Below are 23,529 nucleotides of genomic sequence, written 5' to 3'. Positions count from 1 at the left end.
ATCCTCTGTAAAGGTTGATCTTCACGAGTATGTGTCGCTGATAAATGTATAAACTATTAGTAATCTACTGCAGCCAGACTCATTTGAAAACTGGGTCAATAATTAAACAGTTTATCTTTTCGCGCGACGTCAAAACGTGAGAATGGAAAAATAACCAAAATTAATTCATGTATCACAGCAATTATAGCTTACTTATTTTTTCATAATTGAATAGCAAATATTAGTTTCTTTTTACGTTTATTCATTTTAATTCATTTTGATACATAATATTGCTTAAATTCATATCAGTCAAAAATTCATAGGTAGTACTGACTTTTCTGATATGGGTAATCAATAAGTCACTAAAAGCCTAGTCAACAAGTGGTACAGGAAGGTCTTGTCTGACAACAACACACGATAAATGTTGCGCAAAAGTGTTCGCCACATCTCGAATGAAACCATTTAAGAAACAAAGGAATGCTCCTTCTATTAAGCATGTTCAGCATGTCTCAACCGAAATCCCCGTACCTTTATGTCTATCATAATTCTTGTTAGTGGCACGATGTGCGTTATTTTTGTACGATTTTTTTTTCCTATTTTTCAGATTGGTAGCCATTATTTTTGCTTTTGAAAAGAACTTCTTCCGACATGTGTGGAAGCTTTCGCAAGTTCTGACAAGGCAAGTAGTTTTTAAATATAATATATCACTCCAATATTCTAAAATCTACGAAAATCTTCATTCCTCTTAATATTATGTCATAAACTAATATATCAATCAATTGATCGAATGCAACAAGTTTAGGTTTTCTTTTTGTTATGCTTGAAGTTATAAGTTTATGAATTTATGTTTCAAGCTACGTGATTGGGCGCTTCCAATCCCTTCTCCAGGACTCTGGAAACAATACAATAAAATAATACGTCCTTTTCTTTTTTCAATTGCCCGAGCCTCCACCGGTGAGGGTTGCTCAGTCGAGATATATTCATTCATTAACGAAATTAAAAAAAGAACTTAATGTTATGAAATAATTTATAAAGCTTTGTTTCCCATGTCATAACTAAAACTTGAGTATTTTTTAAAATTATTTTACTACTACTGCTATGCTGTTATACATGAATTATGTTATACGTTCGAAAACTCGAGCATTGTACTCTGCGAGCGAGCCCTTTGTACGCTGCGAACGAGTTTCGCGAATGCACGTCTAGATGGCGCTAGTTTTTCAGATTCAATTCGTGCACCTGAACAGGAAATCGAGCAGTTCATCGATGGCGGTAAAAAATGTAGCCGCATGCCTCGCTTATCGCGGTATAGTTGTTTCTTCTGCACCTACTTTTTCGGAGTTGACCGGTGCATTAACAAAGGTTACCATCACCTAAAAAAATTATTTAAATATTTGCGAACAATTCCCGCCGAATGAATATATTTCATTTAATCATTATTTCATTTAAAATGATCGAGAATCAACCAAAAAGTTTCCAATTGAGCATTAGGATGAATTCCTCTGGTTGATTGTAATATTTCACTTCGTCAAAAAGTAAAATTATGCAAGGAAATTCATTCATGTCAATCAAACTGTAAAAGTTGATAAATGTATTTATTGAGATAATTATTCTGAAAATATAAACGAAGCACGAGGCCCGGGGTACTTACAACGATCTACTAATACGTCTAGAGCTCTATTCTTTACTTTATATTACGCTACGTAGTCATGTGCAAAAACTACCGCTTCAACGCACTCTACTATGTATACGACCTCCTGATGTATGTCTTAAGTGGTGGTATGGTTGTTCGGCTGTTTGATATATTCTTTTTGATACACGTGATACCATTTTCAATGGAAGACAGTTTTGTGCAGACATTTGGAAGGATAGAACATGGGTATGACAAAAAGGAGAATTGTAAAAATTTCTCTCTCAACAATCTTTCAAATGTTTTGTCAGGTGGATGAAGAAGATAAAGTTAAAACAAAAGATGGACCTTAAGCATTCCATTCAATGAGCTACATCTGTAACAGCATCGGTAGTTATTGGTAGCATGCTACTGCACTAGGATTATAATGGCAATCCGTTCATTTCGAGCATCTAGTCCACTAGGAACATTCCCTCACGCGCGATACGCCCTTAGGGTGTGTAGGATTAAAACAGTAGATAAATATACGCTTCCGACCAGTTCAGAACTGAGCCGGAATGCATTTGCTTACAGTCTAATCGATAACTCAACATCACAAGTTCCTGTGCGTGTAACACTAGCCACATTACACTAGAAAGCTGAAGATTCGTCTGCCACAGGTATGACTCCTCTTCGTTCTGTGTGTTTGTGTGTACATTATCATAAAAACAGCTCTAATGAAGGAATTCTACATAAACGATGTCTGCCCATAGTCATATACTGACTGGAACGAATAATTTCTTCCCACGTATGACGTGGCTACGGGTAATTTTGTGGTGTTGTTGCTAATTGGCCTAACGATTGAACCTACGATTGGGGCATGTTTTTATTCGACTCAGCACGTGTCACACCCAACAACGTAACATCAGCTTGATTAATTTCCCTACTTCATTCTCTGTCGCAGACATGGTTCCCGAATCAAATTCGGACCGAGTTTACACACTCAACAAGGGGGACACTTGGGATAGATGTTGTAGGGATTCGTGTAGGATGTGTAGGGAAAAAAGTAAGGACACTAAACTGGACAATTGCAAGGAACTTGGCATGATGCAGGGACGCTCATATTAAACACATAGAAAAATCAACTCTTAACACAAGGCAACGCACGCGTACGCAGCGCAGGACCTACTAGCGTGAGTAAACGACGACGTCATTGATTCAACGAGATCCTACAATTGATGAAGACGGTAAAGCACACCAGAGAGCGGTCGGCAGTTCGGCTGCCACCCATGCTGCCACGGATCGACGGCTTCTAATGCATCGCGATCACACGCCGATGGTGCACTTTCAGTGCGGAAACTCGGGCTCAAGACGTCTGCAGTCAGCGCCTCACCATGTCTCTCCAAACTCGCCATGCCCCACCCTGTAGTGTGTGCAGTAGTTGGTGGCATCGAGTCGAGAGAGCACGTGTGTTGCACTGCACTACAATATCCCGCCACGCCTGAGGAGTTCGACGAAGGGACTAAAGGTGCTGGCAGCTGCCGGTCACCTTATACTTCCTCCAGATGCTCCGAGAACTCGATAATACTGACGTAGGTGCCGGTGACGAAACCGACCACACCAAACAGAATGAGAAACACGTTCTTCCACAGGATCCAGTTGAAGCGGCCAAAGCCGGGCTTTTCGTAGAACGTTACCAGCTCAATGACGGCCGGGAACATCAATCCTAGCGTGCTAAGGCACACGGCCCCGATGAGCGTGATGAACGGGCCCAAGTTTGGCAGTGCGGCAGCAATTATAACTGTAAGAATCTGTGAGCGAAAGAAAGCGACAATGAATGTGTTTGTCTTAGGCTAGAATCGCTACAACAACTTACCACAAGGCCAATGCGAAGCGTGTACTCAGCAGCATTCTGGTGCTCGTTGAAGTTTCCCTTGATGTTTTTCCAGATGATTTCCATGGGTACGTAGAACTGCAGCGAGTAGGTAAGGAATATGGCTATCGCAATCATTAACTTCACCATCTGAGCCGGCCTGTTTGGGAGAGACAAGCAATATTAATACATCAGTACCTCACACGCACATTCACAGCTTAACACTTACACTTCCTCTACGGGGAGATTCAACGTAATGCTGCCCTTAGTTTCATCGCCGTACTTCAAATATCCCAGAAAGCCTACTGTAGCGTACAGCATCACCACAACCGACATGCCAGTGTTCAGCACGCCCGGACAGCCGATAAAGTTCTGCGGGTTCTTCATATTGTTTTCCAGTGACATCACTACACCGATACCTTCCAGCGCGAAGATGACGGTACCGAAGAACATGGGCAAATGCTGAACTTCAGCCATAGCCTTCCGTTCCGACAGTGCCGGCAGGTCGGTGACGATGTAGTACAGCGTGATGCCAACACCGGCACCGATCAGCACGTTGGCGATGAACGAGAAGGGCGTCAGATACTTCAGCTTACGGATCAGGTTGATCAAAATCAACGGTGCCAACAGCATCAGGATGTAGATGCGCACATCCCAGTACGAGTGGGTGTAATGGTCCACCACCTGCTTCAGATTGGTCGCCACGAACACGATGTAGATACAGCAGCAACCAACGAGATCGATCACCAGAAACAGGTTGATGATGAACCGGGCCAATCGTGAGTACTTCTTCAGCTGCTCGGGTCCTGCCAGGAACGCAACCTCTGCCACATCCGCAAATCCAAGCGAAGGGAGCTGAGCACGACGGCACAGGATGTGTGAGCAGCGCACCAGGATGTGTATACAGTAGGTACAGATCGCTCCAATGGCGACGGTAGCGACCAATCCGAACCACAGTCCAGCGTTCACGAAGGCTAAAGGCATCGCCAGGATGCCCGAACCGAGCGAACCCTTCAGCAGATGGACGAGCGTTTCCATGTCCGTTGTCGGGTGGGTCAGCTTCCGGTTCTCGAACGGATTGTACGTTCCCGCCTCCTCGTCATCCTTGATCATGTCCACCAAGGGCAGGGTGGACCCGGCGGCCGTCTGTGCCGGTACATCGTTCAGCTCGGACTTCATGCGACCGAAGATGTATCCCGTAAGCTCGGACTTGCTGCCTCCGGTGAGCTGAGGACGTATTTGCTAGAAAAGACAAGACAAATAAAACATGAGGAGAGTGAAATGGTATGTGGTAATGATGACCTCACAAAAAGATGTACCTGTGTAAAATTTAGAGCACAATTTAATCTTACACAACCAAATTTTTCCAATAATTTTTACAAGATAAGGAGATTTTTATGTAAAGATTCCAAATGATAACAAACAATTTAGACAATTTCTTACTAGCCAGGAGAAGAATGCATGTTTGTATGACTGTTTTCACTCATGGTCTACTGGGATGTGTTGCGGCTGTGTGAAAACCATTCATACATTCCGCCATATTGCTTACCATAAACAAATCGTAACTGCTACACATTCTAGCAACGATTCACCTCTAGTTTACATCATTTACATCGTCCTCGATCAATGTCGGCCATTAGCCCAGGAAGAAGAATCGCTGACATAAAATCACAAGTTTGTAGCTGTGTATGACCATGAATAATTTTGGCAACAAATGTTCTAGCCTAACCTAATAGACCGAGTTAACCTTCCGATCTATTTTGAATTCGTCCGGCGAAGTTGTTTAACACTCTCAGCAGGAACAATAACTTCTCCGATTGGAGGTAAATGATCTCATTAACATTTTTGCAAGTTGACGGCAGCGTGGCAATTGAGAGTTTCTTGGTGCAATCAGGAAAGTACATAAAAGGGATGGATATCGGATACATTCAACGAACGGCACCAATATTTGACCTCGACCTTCACTATCTGAATCGATTGTCTGTGTCTGTGTCTGTTTGACTACGGCTCGATCGTTCAGAGTGCACTTTCGACATGCATTTGTTCGGCAATGATTGCCGCATGTTTTGGCGGCTAGTCAACGATTACTGCGCGCAAGCGCATCCTCTGCATCAGTACAGTGGGAAGAATTCGACGCGGTTCGTGCAAGCTGTAGTGCGTCGTAGAATCTGGGTCAGACACGTTCCATTCGGGTGCGTACTCCCTGAGATCTTGATCTGACTCTGCTTTTTCCCCCCCAGCACGGGACACAGCAATGTGGTTGGGCAGAGAGCACATGCGCCGAGCTAGAACATGTACTACACGCAACATGAGTGTGCACGTGTCCAATGTCTGATGATCAGCACGCAACGAGCACGTGTTTGTTCGAATTTGCCCGTCGAGCTTGTGGATATGCCAGCCATTGGAGAAAAATTTGGCAACGATCTGCCCCAAATCAACTATCGCCCTCGTTTAACCCGAATCGACTAGCGGAGTTATATGTTCGCCTGCGCTTCGAGAGTTGTGTATGGTTTGAGCAATGTAAACAATGCTAAATCTCCTGTTGAGTGCGATGACTGCTGCTTGTGCAGTACTAAAACACCATCAAGCTTAACTGATGGTAGATTTGGTTTTGAGTTGTTTTTTTTTCTTCTCTCGTGTTCTCTTTCCGCATTGCAAAAGTCAATAAAGCAACGCATAGCGCCTGCGTATGGGTGAGGGTGTTTATTTTTAAAGCGCTGAGCAAAACAATACCACCAGCTCAGTAGTCTGAAGCTCAACCTCCGAGCGCGACTCTTGGCGCGACGCTTCACACGCACCCAGCGCGTCGCGTGCTTGGGTGAAATGTGATTTTCTGTGAATTCTTCGCTTGTGAACGGCACCGATCCGGTCCTAGGTTAATTTGCCCCCATCAAGGCGAAGGAAGGCCGGTGGCGGCACGATCGACCTGCAGTCGCGTCTCAAGATCCGAAGCAGAGATCTTGACACAATCTTGTGTCAAGTTTAAATTTACAAGTGCCGGGGAGACATTGAAAACCTACCAGCCGGCACGAGTCACACGTGACGTGTCTGGTTGGTTAGTTGGTGAATTGTCAAACTTATCAGGCAGATATCTGGGTGGGTTGAAAAAGATACAAAAAACAGTGGTGCAGAAGCAAATATTGTAACTTGAACAATTGTGTATTATGTGAGATTTAAGTTGGTTTGCACATTCTGCCGCTTTTCGCACGCAAGAACAAAGTGTCATCGATCGTGGCGTTGGAAGCGATCGCTGTTGGTCAACGGTTTGCCTTGCGGTCGCGGTACCGTCATTTACGTAGGAAAGCGCGTTACGCTCTGATGTGTGATCTAAATTTGGAATGTTTTACTACAGCCAGTGGTCGGCCAGTGGTACAGCAGTGGTGAGAACTCCTACGACGCCGCGCTGTCGTGCCGTATAGAAAGATCCGTATTTGCCATGGTGAGTAGGTGCCACAAATATGTGTGCTTTTTTGTTTTTTGTTCCATCTCCTCTCCGCGTTCGGGCAGCTGGAGCACGTATTTTTCAACAAAAAAACATTGAGCATAGCGTCCCGATAGAACTGCTCAAAAATGTGTTTATTCATTGGCATCGCAAAGTCAATCTATAGAGCGAAAGCGACAGCGATGCGTAGTGGGTGAGATTCTTGCGCCTAGTTGTTATTGAATGGTCAAATCATTTCCGAGACCGATCGAGATTGGCAATTAATGAAGACGGATTGCCAATTTCGTCGGTTAAGGCGTGGGCAAAAAATAGATCGCAACGACACCGAGGTTACCCCGACAGGAAGCGAATGCTTGGAATGCCAATGGTGAGCTGAAATGAGTCTGTTATTCCTTGCGTCGATGTTATTTTAAGGATGGTTTAATTAATCGTACTATTGTTTTAATTGCATTTTATTTTTAGACTTTTATGATTCAGTTCATTTCTCAGTGGTCTGCTTGTTTCCTCTCAGCAATGTCGCCGAGAAAGGAAAGGACATTCTCCGATGCACTTGCACCTACCGGTAGTAGTCAATGGTGAAAGTAAGTAGGTAAGAAAGTAATTTTCCTTGACCGTCTGCGTGGGAAGCAAATAAAAAAAAGTATGACACACAGACCCTCATAGAAGACATTCATTTTGAACAACCTCAAGCAAAACGTTCAACACATGCGATTGCTCTCGTTTTGCCACTTCTCAGCCGATCCCCTTTCGCTAGCTGCCGGAAGGTGCAAATGCGCTTGTGCAAACTGCACAACACATTGTTGCACCCACTGGAACGCTCATCGCGTTGCAGCTGTCACCATACACGACGATCCGCGGGATCCGTGATCGGTGTGCTTCGGCACAGGCGTGCATCTCCTGCGCTAGAAATGCACACCGTTCGGATAGTTTGGTGTACCCAACCGCAAACCGCACGTTTTACACTGGCGTTGCCTTTTCCCGGGCGAACGGAATACTGCTTCACGTAGCAGATATTTTAGCGGAAAACATGCGTCAACCGAAACTGACCAAACAATGGGTCATTTATAAGCACGTGGCTAATGTATGTGTTATGGATTGTAGTTGCCGTGCTGCCGTAAACAGTAATATTTAGAGCTTGGCTGGTGTTTACAACTCGATTAATGCCATTCCGAAAATCGCTATCATTTTTTCTTCTCCTGTTTTGTGGTGAAGCTTATGCCCTTCATCGCCGGTTTAGATTTTACCCAACAACTTAATGACGTGGGATTGAATATGAAATGAAACCGATTATTCAAAATTGTAACACCAAATCGACACCATTTTAGGTCGGTATGTGTCATCGTTGTGAATGCTTTTAACTGTAGAGAGAGAAGAAAACTACGCTCTTTTTCTTGCCCGAACACTAACACTCGGTCGTTCTTTGCCAGCCATATTAACAGCGTCAATAATTATCCCTGTAGCTTTACATAAGCATGAAATGCGACCAATCGCTCTAACAACGGCAATTACATTCTCTGAACCAGTTCAAACTGGTAAGCATGGGATAAATATACACTCCGGCTCACCCGACCAGAACCTTTCAGCCATGTGGCCGTGCTTGCCGGGCAGAGATCAGTCAGAGTTTTGCTGTATGCTGTGTGTACTATGTGCAACAAAATGTGCCGTGCTTAACATGTGCACGCTGTTGTTCTGAAGGTGCCATTATCGAAATACTCACTGCGCCATAGTGCATTGGCGGATCGTTAGAAAAACAGTTCAGTAGCACTAATGAACCATCAAATATTCAATAAAAAAAACCTAAACATGGCCTCATTACACTACCGATAGCGATCAAATGATTGAATTCATTCATGAAATTTTGCCCTTATTGCCAATTGATCCAACTCATCCAACCACTAGACACCGATCACGCGTCTCAAATAGCGCTCCCTTTCTCATAATTCTACAGCAAGCAAATTCACTTCAGCATGGTGTGAGGTTGCTCACCGTCTCACAGTCAATAAGCACACAACAACAGCACAAAAAACACATTTGAAATAAAAACAGTTCAAGCAAGAAATGAAAATCAATATACTCAACACCAAACACCGGAATGTCTTTATTGTGTTTTTAAACCTATCACTGGTGCCTACTCGGTACTTGGTGCCATGTGATAGGAAGGTTTTAGCTGCAAAAAAAGAAGAAGGTGCTAAGCTCGAAGTTCATATTTCACCGTCCGTGTCAGTCGCACATTTACCGTTCGCAGCTCAGGTTCACCGCTAAAGGGTTGCATTGCTAGCATTTTTGTGGCGCGATCGCTTGCGGAAGGAAGCGCACAAAAACGCCCTACGCTCTCTTTCCCGTCTGGTTGCTGCTAGTTGCGATTAATATGTGCATTTACAAACCAACCTTCCCTTGGGTGGAGCCAGACAACACAAACACATATGTGTGGGGTACCTTTTTATGTCAACTTTACGTTTTAAGTGCATGTTTGGCTGGAGGTTGTCGCTACGTTTCTCTGAGAGCTCAAAGAAGCTCTTTTGAGACAGAGAAAAGTTGTTTCCACTGATTTACTGAGCTGATTTTGTTCAACTCAAATAAATGCATATTGCATAAGACGCCCCTTGTCAATCACGGATAAGATCGCCATCGATCGCGTGCGTGATGGAAAAGAACCTTCTAACGGCTGCTTCCTGGAATTGAAATCAATTATCTAATTAAGCTCACGCGTGCGCACACACACACACACACACACCGATCGTATTTATCGGCGCTGCTAATTTTCTCCTCTTTCATCGCGTCGACAGCCCAATCGAGTGGCCAATTATTAGTACCCGCAGCCAATAGGTGTAAATTGTGTGCGTGTGTGCGTTCTGCTACCGAGACAGGATACGTCGAAGCGGCGGTAGAAGATGGAGCGACCACTAGGTGAACAGAAAAAATCAACACGAAGGCTAAATTACAGGTGGCCGCACACACCCGTATCGCAATATCTGATAACGTGCCCTTCGCCGACCGTCGTCTCGTCGTGCGCATTCCGCGGTTTTCCGCCAGTGGAGCCAGCCGGTTCGAGGCGGCTACTCAGCTCGCACGTGCGGCGTGTAAAGTGGTTGAGCAATCTGGCCCCTCCTTTCCCAATCACTCGGTACAAGATCGCGCGACACCTCGAGTGAGTGGAGATGGCGGATGGCGGCGTAAAGCTAATCTCGTCTAGGAGGAGGCCACCCGGAAGGAGCCCGTTGTCTTTAGTGGGCTTAATTCGGATAATTTCTGCCGTCTTATGAGCAACTGCAATGGCTTTCCGAAGCTCGGAATAGAATTATCGGAGGAAGTGCGTCGCACAAAAGGGTGCACTAGGTGAGAAACGCTTTGAGCTTTGAGCTGAGGGGAGGGCTGAACATTCTGATATTTCGCCCTATATTACGATTCGGGAGCGGTTTCAATGCCAACCAGGTATCTAATTGAGCTGAAGGGCAGCGTTTTATGTACACAGTTACGGTGGACGGTAGTGGCACCGATATCGGTAGGTGGGTAAGTTAGGTGTGCGTCTGATAAGATATACTCCATTTGGACATGTAAATTGTAGCACATTTAGAACAATGTAAACAAAGATCGAGCAGCTGCTTTTTAAATGGAACCGTGAGGGCACTCTTAAAAGTAGCCCTTTTAGCACCTTTTCCGTTGAGTCATCAACACGAATTCACTACGTATTTGACTTGATATATGAATACTTTTATAATACATTACAAGAGTTATGAAAAAAATCTGCAATTTCAATATTTTCAATGAAAAAAACTGGTGAAATTATGTGAATTTTCATTGGGTTCTATGTATCTGCTAATGCATGCCAATATAGAAGACTCCGTTAGAACCTTAAATGTGTATAATTTAGTTACTTTTCACTAGAGCAGGGGTCTCCAAACTACGGCCCGCGGGCCATCCTTATTTTAAGTTTTTCCATTTCAGGACAAACATATAGATGAAATAATATAAATGTGTTACAATTGTATACATTCTGTTAGTATTTTCTTATAACAACGTGATTTAACTTTCACGCATAAGCTACACATAACGCCAAAATGGTCCTCAACATCATTATTTGTGAAGGCAATGCGGCCTGTGAAGGGAAAAGTTTGGAGAAGTCCTGACTTAGATCATTAGTTATGAGCTTTAAATTGATGAATCTAAGAGTATATAGTTCTATTAACTAAATAAAACATTCAAATAATGTATCTGACAGTCAAAGATTGTTATCTTCAAAATGTTAATTGATAATAACGGTGCAAAAATTGGTGCCTTAGTGGCAAAGATAGGTAAATTAGAGACAACATTTTGCCTCAACGACTGTATTTACTTTTTTATTGATTTATTTATTTTGGTAATTTTAAACTAAGACATGCAGTCCTTATTTTGGCGTTTAATATACAACACTTTAACAGCAAAAGCGCGCGTACAAAATGCAAACAATTAAACACTCCTCTCCTTTACCACAAGTCTTATCCTTCCCCTACATTGACCACCCTTCAAAACGGTTCTCCGGCAAAAGTCCGGAGAATATATTCTTTCTCTCGGGCTCTTGAGTTTCCCCTTCGTATGAAATTGGGGAAAAATGTAATGCGCCATACCATGACCTTGCCAAACGGCGGCATGCTTGCGTGATGTGTAGCACGTCTTCTGGTCCTGGAACCCACTCCCCTATCATTAATCGCAATCAAGACGCAATGCCCCCACTCCGTTTGCTGGGACGGACGCAACGCAGGGCAGCGAAGGGCTTGGTTGGTTCTCCTGCTAGCCACAACAGCCTGTCAATTGGGTGCCGTGGACGAGGAGCGGAGAATGCAACCGAAGGAAGGTCGGTTTCTCTTTCAATACAACACATTTCTTTGGACAGCAAGTTGACGTGCAAAGGAAAGTAACGACGCAGTTTGCTGCTTGAAGGGAAAGATAAAATGGAACTGTTTCCGGAGGTGTAGGAGCACCACAACAAACATAAAAAACAAGCAAAACCGAGATGTGTCGGTCGGTTCATTCTGGGCGATGGGGTTGGCACAAGACTGATTGCACCCTAGCGGCCTTAGCAATCTCCTGCGGCGAAGCCGGGTCGTACCGGGTCTGTGACCAGTGTACAAGCCAAGAGACCCAGTTACTCAATTACTGCCTTTCGATGAATGAAGCGACAAATCGATGCGGACAGTTGCAATTCGTTCGTCGTCCGCCAGCAGTACAGTGTTGTGCGGGCGCACACCCGGCAGCTAGCACGTGCTGCTGTTCAACAACAGCAACAGAAAGGAGCGATAAACAATTTAAACGCCCTGCTACAATTGAACGGCCTGGCGCGAAAATGGCTCCGGCGAAATGTTCCGGCGCACGTGGAGCTGAAGTTGATTGGAGTTTCCCACTCGCAGGGTAAACGCAGGGAGCGTAAAATTAGAAGACCGCAGGGGGAGATTGACATTTTTCTTGTCACCCACGCGGAGTAGATTCTCCCCCTTTCCCTCGTATGTGAGCATCGCAGTGCCGCCGGCTAGACAAAGTTGCCGCTGATTACCATTTTCCAGAAAGGACGCCCTCCGGACGCTGCAGGAAATCAGCACAAACTACTGTATAATTTACAATCTGCCGCCAACCGTTGAGGTTTTTATTTTTTATTGCATCTTTTTGCCATTTCATTGCCCTTTTCACTTGCCTCCCCTGACAGACAGCAACACAGTCGGCCGGTTGAATCAGCACTAGAACGGGGAACAAGATTTTCTTCCGTGTTGCATCGATCAAATTCCACGCTGTCGCGTGCATGTGCATGTGCATTGCAAAATAATTAGCGACTTGTGTTTCGCAAAAGCAACGAACCCGACATGTTCAATCCGCTTTATCTCAAAGCCAAAGCAAAAGAAAAAGGATCATGATCCACTTTTCTGAATTCGTTAACGTGCTTATCTCGTGCCGGTATGTGTGCTGCTATATGGAGTTAAAAATACACGACTAACAAATTATTTTGTGTTGCCTTTTTCTACATTTTCCACCGATGCCTTTTCTCTCTCTCTCGCTCTACACCGATAATTTGCGATCCCGGGCGTGCAAGGTCGTGCGAAGGATTTTGCCTGCCGGTAGCGAAAAATGCGCGGCGTCCGCGTCAGATGGGAGCGCAATAAATACGCATCGGAAAGCTCGACACGCCGGTGGAAAATGGATGAAAACAGTGGCTGTCCGCTCAAAACAAAGCAAAGATTCCACACCGCACCGAAACCGTGCGTCATTCATGCCCAGCCGATCGTCGCGAAAAACAGAATCGGAAGGCCTGTCATGTGGAAATGCTATTTTTAAAGGTAAAGAGCGTTATTTATGTTTACTTCGCAGCGGTCAGACAACGCCTCTTAGAATAGAACAAAGTATATTTGGCAAAAAAAAAACCGGCGCATGAAACCAATTTGATAATAAATAAGCCATACTGACACCAAACATTGTGTTCCCCACAGGATAATATGCCCATCACCGTCAGCGGAAAACGAATGATGTAACATAATTTTTAGGGACAGTGCATACATCGCGCTAGAATAATACACACGAACCGGCTCGATCTGCACCTTTACGGAACTCGGAAGCAATTTTCATGGCGTTGACATCCGAAAAGCCCGGTGCCAAATAAATGCACCAACCGTAACTAACGACCTGTTGCGCTTGCACGGTCGTGGTTGTGGATTAACGAGCCATTTTGAACCAACCTTCACCCTTCCTAGCGGTGCACAGCTGGACGAAGTGGAAGCAGCAGGAAGTGAACACGAGAGACACATACACATGTCATCGCAATTGCGTACCGGGGGCGAATGCAATGTAAACCGCAGCCCACATATCGATGCACCGCACCGAGGGCGACATCAAGCATTCGTCGATGTCCAATTAAACGTCCAGGTGTAGCCCATCTGTGATTCAGGCTCGTTATCATCGGCTCGCGCTTATCAGCGTTCCATCAATCGATTCGAGCTCGATTAGGAATGTCAGGGCAACGAGCAAGGCATGTGATGGATACCAACACGGTGCATACAATCTTATCTACCGCGTGTGACATTTCCTTGCCGGATCTCCCAACCCACCCAGGCAGGCGGAAATGTACAGAAATTCGCCTAATCAATGTGGCAACGCCGGAAGTGCCCTTTCCCTAGTGAGCTGGTGAATCGGGGTTTTGTAAGGAAATCGCATAATTTGTGTCAGCTGTGCATTTTTCCATGATTTGCAGTGTCAACAAAAAAACACCAAAGCTTAAATTTGCCCACTTCTGATAGTAAACGGTGGATAAGATACGCATCTGTACACAACCACATACGCCACACTGGTACAGGTAATCAACTTTGATGAGTCAACACACTAACGCCAGCAATGAAAGTTCCCCCGGAAGCTGCAGAAGCTGCTAATTGAATTTCCAAACGACCTTTCGGTACTTTTCCTACAAACTCACCGAACTGTCTGTCTGGCACAGGGAGTGGCCAAAGTTTCCATTTCCAATATACCTTCCCCCAACGGGCGCGATCGCGACGGTATAACACTTTTACACCCATGCCGGTCGTAGGTGACATCGTTTCCATCAGGCATTTATGCACACTCAGCCCACAACACAGCACGCTTTCCTGTTGCCTTTTGCTTTACCAAGAAGCGCCCTTGAGAGTGAAGTAGTGCAAACAAATTAAACAAACATGCGACGTGATAGTTGCACCGCTCGTTGCGTACGCAAACGGAGTGCAAAGGGATGGCAACGATCAACCTCCTTCGTTTATGGGTGCTTTGCTTTTCGCACCGCGCTGCTGTAAATTGTAGAACATTCAAACGGTTTTCAAACGGGTGCCCACGATGTGAGGCCGCGTGGTTAAAGCTGTGCACATTCTACGTGAAACTGATATGGCGATCGAGCTCCCTGCGCCACTGCCACTGTTTACACTTATCAGCCTTGCCTACAGTACACCTGAACTTGCAGCGAGCCGCACCGGAAACAAATACACTACTACATTCGATCACCGATTCGCTCCTACTTACGGTATACTCCAGATGCTGCACTCGGCCGGGTGTTTTCTTCTTGTAATTATCCATCGCCTATCCGTGTGTCCGTTCAATGCCGTGCGTGCGTCGATCAGTCCCCGTCCAACAGTCAACCGTCCACAGGGTCTTGCTCTGTCGAGATGCTGAGCAACTGTGAGCTGTTCGAGCTGTGCCGTTGTTCAAATCCGCTCGCTGCCGTCCGACGGCGCTAAAAACAGATCGCACAATGATCGTGGCCTTTCAGCGGCACTCGCACTTGCAACTTGTGTCACGGCCTGCTAACTTTCTTCTTTCGACTAATGAACAAATTTTTGCGCCTGTCTCGCTTTCGCGCGTATTTTCGGTACGGTTCCTCCCGGTACGGTTACGGTAAGGGAACGGTCGGTTCGATGGGAGAACGGGAGGGAAGAAAGGTTTTCTTGCTTTTCCCGCTTTTGGCTGCTGAATTTTTCACAAACGTTATTACAATCTGCGTAACGCTTCACGCCACACGAGAGACCGATCATAGGCGGATTTATTGCTTAATGTTTTGTGGTGCGCGGTTCGCGGATATCCGTCGTTTTTGTTTTTTACGAGGACAAGTGTAGCGGACAGAGAGTGCGTCCGCGTGCGACGAAGTTTCGCTGTACAATGAGAGGCCCGGCACCGCTAGCAGCCCCTTTAGAGGCGAGCGACCCTTGTGCATGCTATGGGGAGAACAATCCGATGCTCCCCGCGTTTGCGCGGCAGCACCCGCGATGTTCGGTGCGCGTCGTTCGAAAGAGAACGTTGCTCAAACATGGTGAGATGGTGAGCAAAACCATATCCACTAAAAGCGTTTTCGATTTAGTAAAAATGCCAAATGTTTGAATTATTGTTGAATTACAAATCGTTTGAATTTAGTTTACGAGTTGGAGTAAAAATTTGGTTCAAGATTTTCTTACTATACCGAAAGCGCTCAACAAGTAAAGAGGAAAAACGCTTCTGGAACATTCGAAAATCATCCCTACTCTTTTCTCAATTTTCTTATTTTGCACATCTTTATCGTTTCCTTTTGGTTTGATGTTTGTTGTGGTTCTCTTTCTACCTAACCATTCGTAAACATGGTTTAAAGTGTGTTGGTTTGTACTTCGTTTTTGTCGAGTGCATTGTTTATAATTTGTTGTAGTAAACTTTTTCTCTTTTGTAAGATGGATAAGTTTTCAGAAATTTACAGAAATTTACTATGTTAATAATTATAATGGTTGAAAAAGGGCTTCATAATAACATAAATAACATAAAAAACATAAATCAAACCACTAAAATGACTTTAAAAACAATGAACTGCAAAAACCGATAATTGCTTTTTAAAACAATAGAAAAATATGAAAATTTTAAAAGAAAAAATCAAATAGGTATAATTATAAATAAACTGCTTTATCAGACAACTCGCACCTCAAACGATCAGATTACGATATACAAACAAGTCTAGTAAGCTTGTATTTGATCGTTAGTCAAGAAGAATAAAAAGAATAAGAAGATGATACACATTCAAATAAAACTGTGATCCTATGACAAATACTTTAAACTGCTAGTTCATTTAATGGAAATACGCCCGTAACAAATGCCACACTACATGATGACAAATTATTATTTGCAAAAATGATAAGATACTATTCCACGACGTCAGCAAACTAGACTAGTGACATAGAAGTAGCGTCTTTTATCTTGCTTAAACATTGCACCATCTACATACACGATGGCAGTAGTGGGACAAGTAGCAATGAATTATCATCATTTTCGTGAATCATTCGTCTCATTGATGTAAATATTACGTTCGCCGAGAATACATATGCAGTAGTAGAAATCATTGTTTCGCGCAAAGATTGTAATCAGTTTACGCACTAAGCATTCAATGGTTTTGGCAAACGCTCGCTCATTTCAAAAACATAAAAATGGCTCACATTTCGCCAACCGACCACTCCGCCCTTCCCATTCGAACGGTACGAGTAGTCGGTGCAGTTAGGGGCCGTTTTTTGCAACGATACGTCAAAGCCGCAGCATAACCACGAACAACTTATTGTGTACAGGTCATAATAGCGACGACGAAAGATGTGATCTCCGAGCAGATCGGTGGGCCGCGGCAAAAGGGATGCTAAACTTTAACCCGCGGTCTAGGCCATGTGCGAGGGGGCATCACCTGAAGTAAAGGAAGACTCCCGATACCGGCTCAAACCAGTTTTCGTGCCAGTTTCTGTTCCACATTCTTACCTTTCTTAGGTACGTTCGGCAGGTTTCGACGCGAGATCTTCGCGTCAGCGCAAGTCCTTCGTTCCGTCGACGCATGAGGCACGGGTGAGAGGGAGGCACCATGCTCACACCAAAAACCCAACCCCATGCTTACGTTTGCAGTCTTCAGCTTCCCTGTGACTCCGGGCATGGCAACTTTTTTTTTTTGGTTGAGATTCGCGCACTACGGTTCGTGGTGAAGCCTCAGGCCTGGGAACGAAACAGTGGAAAATTCCCAAAACATAGCACCGTTGTGCATGTGCCGGGTTGATTATACTCTGCGCCGTGGCCGGAAGGAAGGGGAAACTCTTAGACCTGAAAACGCTAGCTCTTCGATGCATCGACACTTGAGCCATCGGTTTGAGCTTCGTGGGCCACGATGAAAAGGGTTCCCCACTTCCAACCATCGCCGCCAATCACTGAGCCGATCTTTGCGTCACTATATTTAATCAACGTCGCATTTCATCGCACTTTTGAATATCGTTTGTTCGCTTTCCAGCCGCAGCACCAGCAGCAGGTTCGAAAATCTGCAAATCAGAGCACTGTTTCGGTTCAAGCAAGACGACACTGCCTGCGGTACCAAAGGTCGATGCTGGACCGATGCGTACGGCTTGATTGCCAATCAATTGGCCGCCGGCGTGGTACTTCATACTTGGCGCCGGTTTAAGGCGGATGGAAATTGGCTGAGTGGCCGGAGCAGACTCAGATCTGCTGCGACCGGCTAGCCACGACCAATTTGTTCAATTGAGCTGCACCAAGTATTGACGCGTATCGAGCGTGTAGAGTTCGCAGATCGCTCTTGCTGAAAATTTTTGTTAAGTATACTTAATTACAGTGTTATTTAAGTAAATATTTGAATGTAAAAATTTTATTGTTTTTTTCTCATAAAAAGTCATTTGAAGTAATATATAGCCTCAAGTTCTTACTTGTTGCATTCATTTTTTATAGTACAATTATGATCATTATAAATGCTGCATTATACATCTCTTCAATTTCAAAACATTACCTTTGACTATACTTTCATTTTTATTATGTCCCGCTATGACACTAGCCATCGTGCACCCTTACCTCAGCATAAATTCATTCATGTTTTTTTCTACATCGTGAACATGAACTGCTGGCCACGTGCAGGCAAGATCTTGCTGGAGTGCGAGCCAGCGCTTGATGTCTTTGTCACTCACACCATATCTTTGCATATCTTGAAGCGTTTCCCTCACATGTAAAATGGCGCTTGGTTAGGCGAGAACTTCCAATGCGATGGAAACTTTCCATGACGTCACACGTTCGTCAAAAATGCTGGCACGAAGCGGCGCTCGACGCCACGAAGATCAACGCTAAATGCAGTGCCGGTTGCTTTTGGCCAACGGCTGCTCTGCTACTACCAATACTACTACAGCCACTCGTACTACTATCGTTATACTGCTATACTCTTACGATTATAGTGCCCACCAAAGTGTTGAAGGTCTAGCGCAATGTGTCGTGTAATGCCGTAACGTGACATTAATTCATCTAGTTCGATGCACCTCTGATGAATACGGATAGCGTGAGCGAGAGAGAGCTGGTGAACTAGACACCGAATAGTGGCAGAACGAGGGTATGTTAGAAAGAAACTAGGCTTGATGGAAAGCACAATTAACATTCTTAACATTTTCACAATTTATACATTACATTTATCTTCACGTAGTCCCGTTTTCAGAATAGAGATAAAAGCTTTGTATGTATACCAATATAATTTTCCATCTTGAGTAAAAACTCCAACTATTCGTCACTTTAATATATTTGTTTTGATTTTCTTAAATTTTTCGCAGTTTAAAATGAGCAACACATAATTAACATATTCTTATTAGGTTTTTTAGAAGTTGATGAATGTATGTCTTAAAAATATATAATAACGATATTATCAGCAATTTCAAAGTACAGTCTATTCCCGAGTTACGCGGTTTTAGACTTACGCGGTTTTCTTGATTTCACACATCAAATGTCAAACCAGTGAAATTTGTTTCAAGAATTGTCCAATGCACTATAAATTGCATTTTTGCAGATAAATTTAATCCACTTTAAATCCAAAAATATCGGAATGTTCTGCACGAGTCGTATCAAATAAGATTGTAAGATTGTAAATAAATAATATTGTCGGATAAATTATATTTAATTATTCATAATCGTAGACTTAACAACATGCCCATCATGGGTTCAAGCCCCAAATGGACCATGCCGCCATACGTGGAATTATCCTGCTATGGGGGAGAGGGGGTAATCCATAAGTCACTGAAAGCCAACCCCACAACTGGGTACAAGCAGGCCTTTACTGACAACGGTTGTTGAGCCAAAAGAAGAAGAAGAATTCATAATCGTATGTTATGCATCGTTAGTACCACATAATTAAGCATCAATCTTCCAATTTCAATTCTGCTTTACATTTAAAATTTTATATTTACTTAATCGGAAAAAATATAGTCAATTTTTTCGAGCACAAAATTATACAAATGTGTTACTTTCGGCTTGAATGCATGAAGTGAACGTATTCATTTCAAGTTTAGTAATTCATTCGTTAAGAAACACTGACGACGCACTATGGGAGCAAGCCATTTATATTCGCGGCAATTTTGCATGCACAAAAACATTTTGACTGTTTATCAAATGCTACCATTCCAATATTTCATTGCACTAGAGAAACCCATAAAAAATATATTCTCTAGATATAAGAATTCTGTTTTATTTATTCTATGTGGTTAAAGTGCCATAACATAGATTCATCCTTATCCTATAATGATAATGTACTAAGATTGATAGAATTAGAATATTCTTTTCATTTTGTTTTCTTTTTATTATGAAGAGTGTGGGATTTTTTTAATTTGAAAATATTTTTGAGACACATTTTATTAATTTATTGATGGATTATGTGTACTAGGGATTTCAAATTCGAGACAACATTGATGACGGTACAGTGAAATTCAATTTTTAATTCAATTTTTCTCATGAATATCATCAACTATGTTTCCTACGATTTGAATTTCATTGTACTTTCGTGCAGTACAACAAAATGTACATTGTTAATATTCCGTTTGGTATAGTTTCGGTATAGTAAGGTTTCGTTTACGTGATAAGATAACGTTTACAATGCTTGCTATTATACGGTTTTTTCCCAATTGAAGAGCAATAAAGCACAATAACCATCATTATAAAAAACAAGTAAATAAGTAACTAGCCCAGGAAATAAATAAGTTGAAAATGTTTATTTATTATGCAGGTATGAAATAACACTTTGAAATTACACCTAATAATTAGCTACTATATATATGATTTATTTAAGTCTCTGGTATTTTCCTTTTGTGTCATAGTTAATAGTTTTTGTAAGCTATTTTTTATTTTTCATTAGTTTGTTTATTGCTCTGCAGTTAGGTGCAATGCAAAAAAATAATAAATTTAATAAGTATTAATAGTAAAAAGTAATAATTATAAGAATTTTTATTGTTTCTATTAATGATAGCACTTCAAACCTACAAGGCTCGTTTTGTTCTTTTTATTGAAAATTTGAACCAAGCCTTAAATAGAAACAAAATATATTTGTACCAGTATTGGAGTCTCTTTAATGCATATAGGCAATAAATATATATATTAGATGCATTTTATCATCTTGTCTACTAAATGAGAGCTATTACAATCTTTTTATAACGCAAATTAGCAATGTATTATAAACATGGTTTTCGAAAAATATTCTTTTCATTTATAATCCATTGATGTCGATGAATATATAGCTGCCACGTGTTTTGAATTTTCAAACCATAAACTTGATTGAAAATTAAAATTAAAATATTAACTAAAATTTTATACAACGCTGTTTGGCATTTCCATTTTATGAATGAAGCATCTACCTAGTTGAACTCCTATCCATATAAAAGCGTTTCACCACCAGGGAAACATAAAAGAAAATGGTTTGGCACTCAAAGTGTTAAACATTATTATCATACATATACTATTCAGACAAGTGTAGTTAACTAACAAATAGCACGTGCAACATTTTTAGAACAATTACAACATTGACCATTCTAACATAAAGTTTTAAAAAGTTACTATAGAACTGCTTTAATTTGATATTTTTTTATGAAAAGGTGGTATAAGTCTAACAACTACTTGAATTCTTCCATGACTGATTAATAAATACATGATGTCTAGGAAGCAAAGATTTACTTTATATTTGCAAGTATGAATAATAGTGAAATAAATCCATTTATTCATGCTTCAATCCCACTTTAAAGCTCATAAATTGATGAATTCACTAATTGTAATTTTTTTTCAACTAAAATAAAAATACCAAAAAAGTAGCGGTAGCACTATGCGCCTGAAGGTATGCAATTCAACATAAATCTTGCAATATATAAATCGTCATCGTGAGCAGTGATTCTAACAACACCAAATTTTTGCTCGTAAATCTGGCCGTAGTTTCTGATTAATCACACAACACATTTACAATCAATACAGTTCAATGAGCTGATTTCATTAATCATGCGTCGCTACAGCAGATGCTTTACCTGTTTTAAAATAAATTATAAACTTCCAATCTGTATGATTGTTCAGTCAGTCAAAGGAATAATTTTGACAAATCAATTTGTATATCGTTTTCACAAAACTCCTATTCACAACACAACTTAACTTTTACATTGCTGAACTTTGCTGAACGACGAAGTCTACATTCATATTAAGTTTCCAAAATATTATTTAATTAACACAGTAGTAAGGCAATGGAATAAGAAGAGTGTTGATGATTTAAAATAAAAAAAACAAAAATTCAAAATGAATATTAAAAACTTCTTTCAAATTCAAAAGTCATTTACGTGGTACTTAGTGTATATATTATTCTTCTTATAGAGGAAATGTTACTTAAGCAGATAAATATTAGTTAATGACACTACCATGTAAACAATTGTAAGGGCTGTTTAGCATATTCAACCAACTGCCAACAATTTGTAACTAATGAATCAACATTATTTTTCAAAAGCCTAAAATACATTCTCTATTTTACTTCCTCGCGAGTTTCTCTGAGTAAACAAGCATTATTACTTCACGCAACACTTCACTTGTTACAACTCCACCGTATTTGGTTGTAGGAGCCCAAATTTCATTTCAGTACTTTTCCACTATATTCGGCAATGGCCTACTAACCTTGTCCCGATAACAACCACTCGAGATCCAACAGAGCTCACTTCAAGCTCCTCTTTCTCTACCCGTCGTTAGTGAACATGAGCACGCCATACAGTCTGTTCGCACGCCAGCGATATTCACGAAAGCAACCCGTGGCGACCCAAGGACTAGTTCATGATCGTCGAGATTGATGTGGGTTCTAATACGATTCGCAAGAGGCACAGAAATTCAGCAAAAAACAATATGAACGGTGGAGAAATCATTAAAAATACAAAAGATCGAATGATCGTCTTTATTTTCAGCTCACTCTTTTCCCTCAAGCACACCATTCACAACCTTCACCGGTGCCTTTGAGCATTGTGCTAATAAAATCGTTTATTCTCGCTGATTTTGGTGATCACCATTAACATTTACATTTTATTCATCGACGTCAATCCGATACGTTACTCACCTTTAGACGATCCGGTGATCGCGACACGACAAAACAACTTAATCTGGGAGCACCTTTCACTGATTCCTAGCAAACTTGAGTGAAATCGAAACTTATATATAATACGAATACTGTAAGGTATTTTAATTATTACACTGCGAATTTTTTTCTTAAGTTATTTTACACTAAACTGGCACACTTAGCCGTACACTGAAAGGACGAAGCCACGATCAAAGCAAGCCAGACTGCACATTCAAATCCGGTGATAAAATGTCTGAAACGGTACGCTGTCGAGGCTCGACTGAGCGACCACTTTTGGGGTCCGTCCGGTACACGGGTCGTAGCTAGTCCTGTGTTTGTGTGTTCTACCAAGCGGTAGGGGTATAATGGGGGTTTACAATTTATGCGCAACATGCCTTCACTACCACTCCGCTAACGCACCGGAACACCGAATCCAACTTTCGGCCTGTTCTGTGGGGAGTAAATTCCGGCAACATGAGATCCGATTGTGAGATTGCCATTTGTGTTGACTTTTTGTCAGCGTACTGTTTTGGTGTGCGAGTTTGCAAATCACCTACACCGTGAAATTTGATCACATAGTGCCACTGTTGCCACTAGCGTAGCCGGCGGTATCCTCTCCTGCTCATCTCTATGAACAAAGTGTTCTGTATTGGTGGAGCACCATTTCGGTAGTCATAAAATCTCGGTATGCCGATGACCCACCCACCACAAGCACGTCCTTCTTCACCCTACGCTGCTACCCAGTGGCAGAGTGTTTCGTTTTGGACTGCTATTGTTTACTCAAG

The 23,529-nt window shown here is 42.4% G+C and overlaps 1 protein-coding gene across 3 annotated transcripts; it reads right to left on the bottom strand.

Annotated features, from left to right (window-relative positions):
* Positions 1 to 1,534: 1,534 nt before the first annotated feature.
* On the bottom strand, positions 1,535 to 23,031 carry LOC120900400 (proton-coupled amino acid transporter-like protein pathetic). 3 transcript variants are annotated; one of them, XM_040307342.1, is made up of 4 exons: positions 22,745 to 23,031; positions 3,688 to 4,700; positions 3,462 to 3,618; positions 1,535 to 3,396 (listed from the first exon to the last, which is right to left on the bottom strand). In XM_040307342.1, exons 2-4 carry the CDS (start codon positions 4,635 to 4,637, stop codon positions 3,136 to 3,138), a joined length of 1,368 nt encoding a protein of 455 aa, XP_040163276.1. In that variant the 5' UTR covers positions 4,638 to 4,700; positions 22,745 to 23,031; the 3' UTR covers positions 1,535 to 3,135. The 3 variants fall into 3 exon arrangements, with proteins under 3 accessions (XP_040163276.1, XP_040163275.1, XP_040163277.1); XM_040307341.1 differs by lacking the exon at positions 22,745 to 23,031 and adding an exon at positions 14,902 to 15,548; XM_040307343.1 differs by lacking the exon at positions 22,745 to 23,031 and adding an exon at positions 4,778 to 5,664.
* Positions 23,032 to 23,529: the final 498 nt, after the last annotated feature.

This window comes from Anopheles arabiensis, chromosome 3 (assembly GCF_016920715.1).
Source record: "Anopheles arabiensis isolate DONGOLA chromosome 3, AaraD3, whole genome shotgun sequence".
Lineage (NCBI taxonomy): Eukaryota > Metazoa > Arthropoda > Insecta > Diptera > Culicidae > Anopheles > Anopheles arabiensis.
The sequence above is the reverse complement of the archived record's forward strand: the minus strand, read 5'-3'. Positions and strand labels throughout refer to the sequence as shown.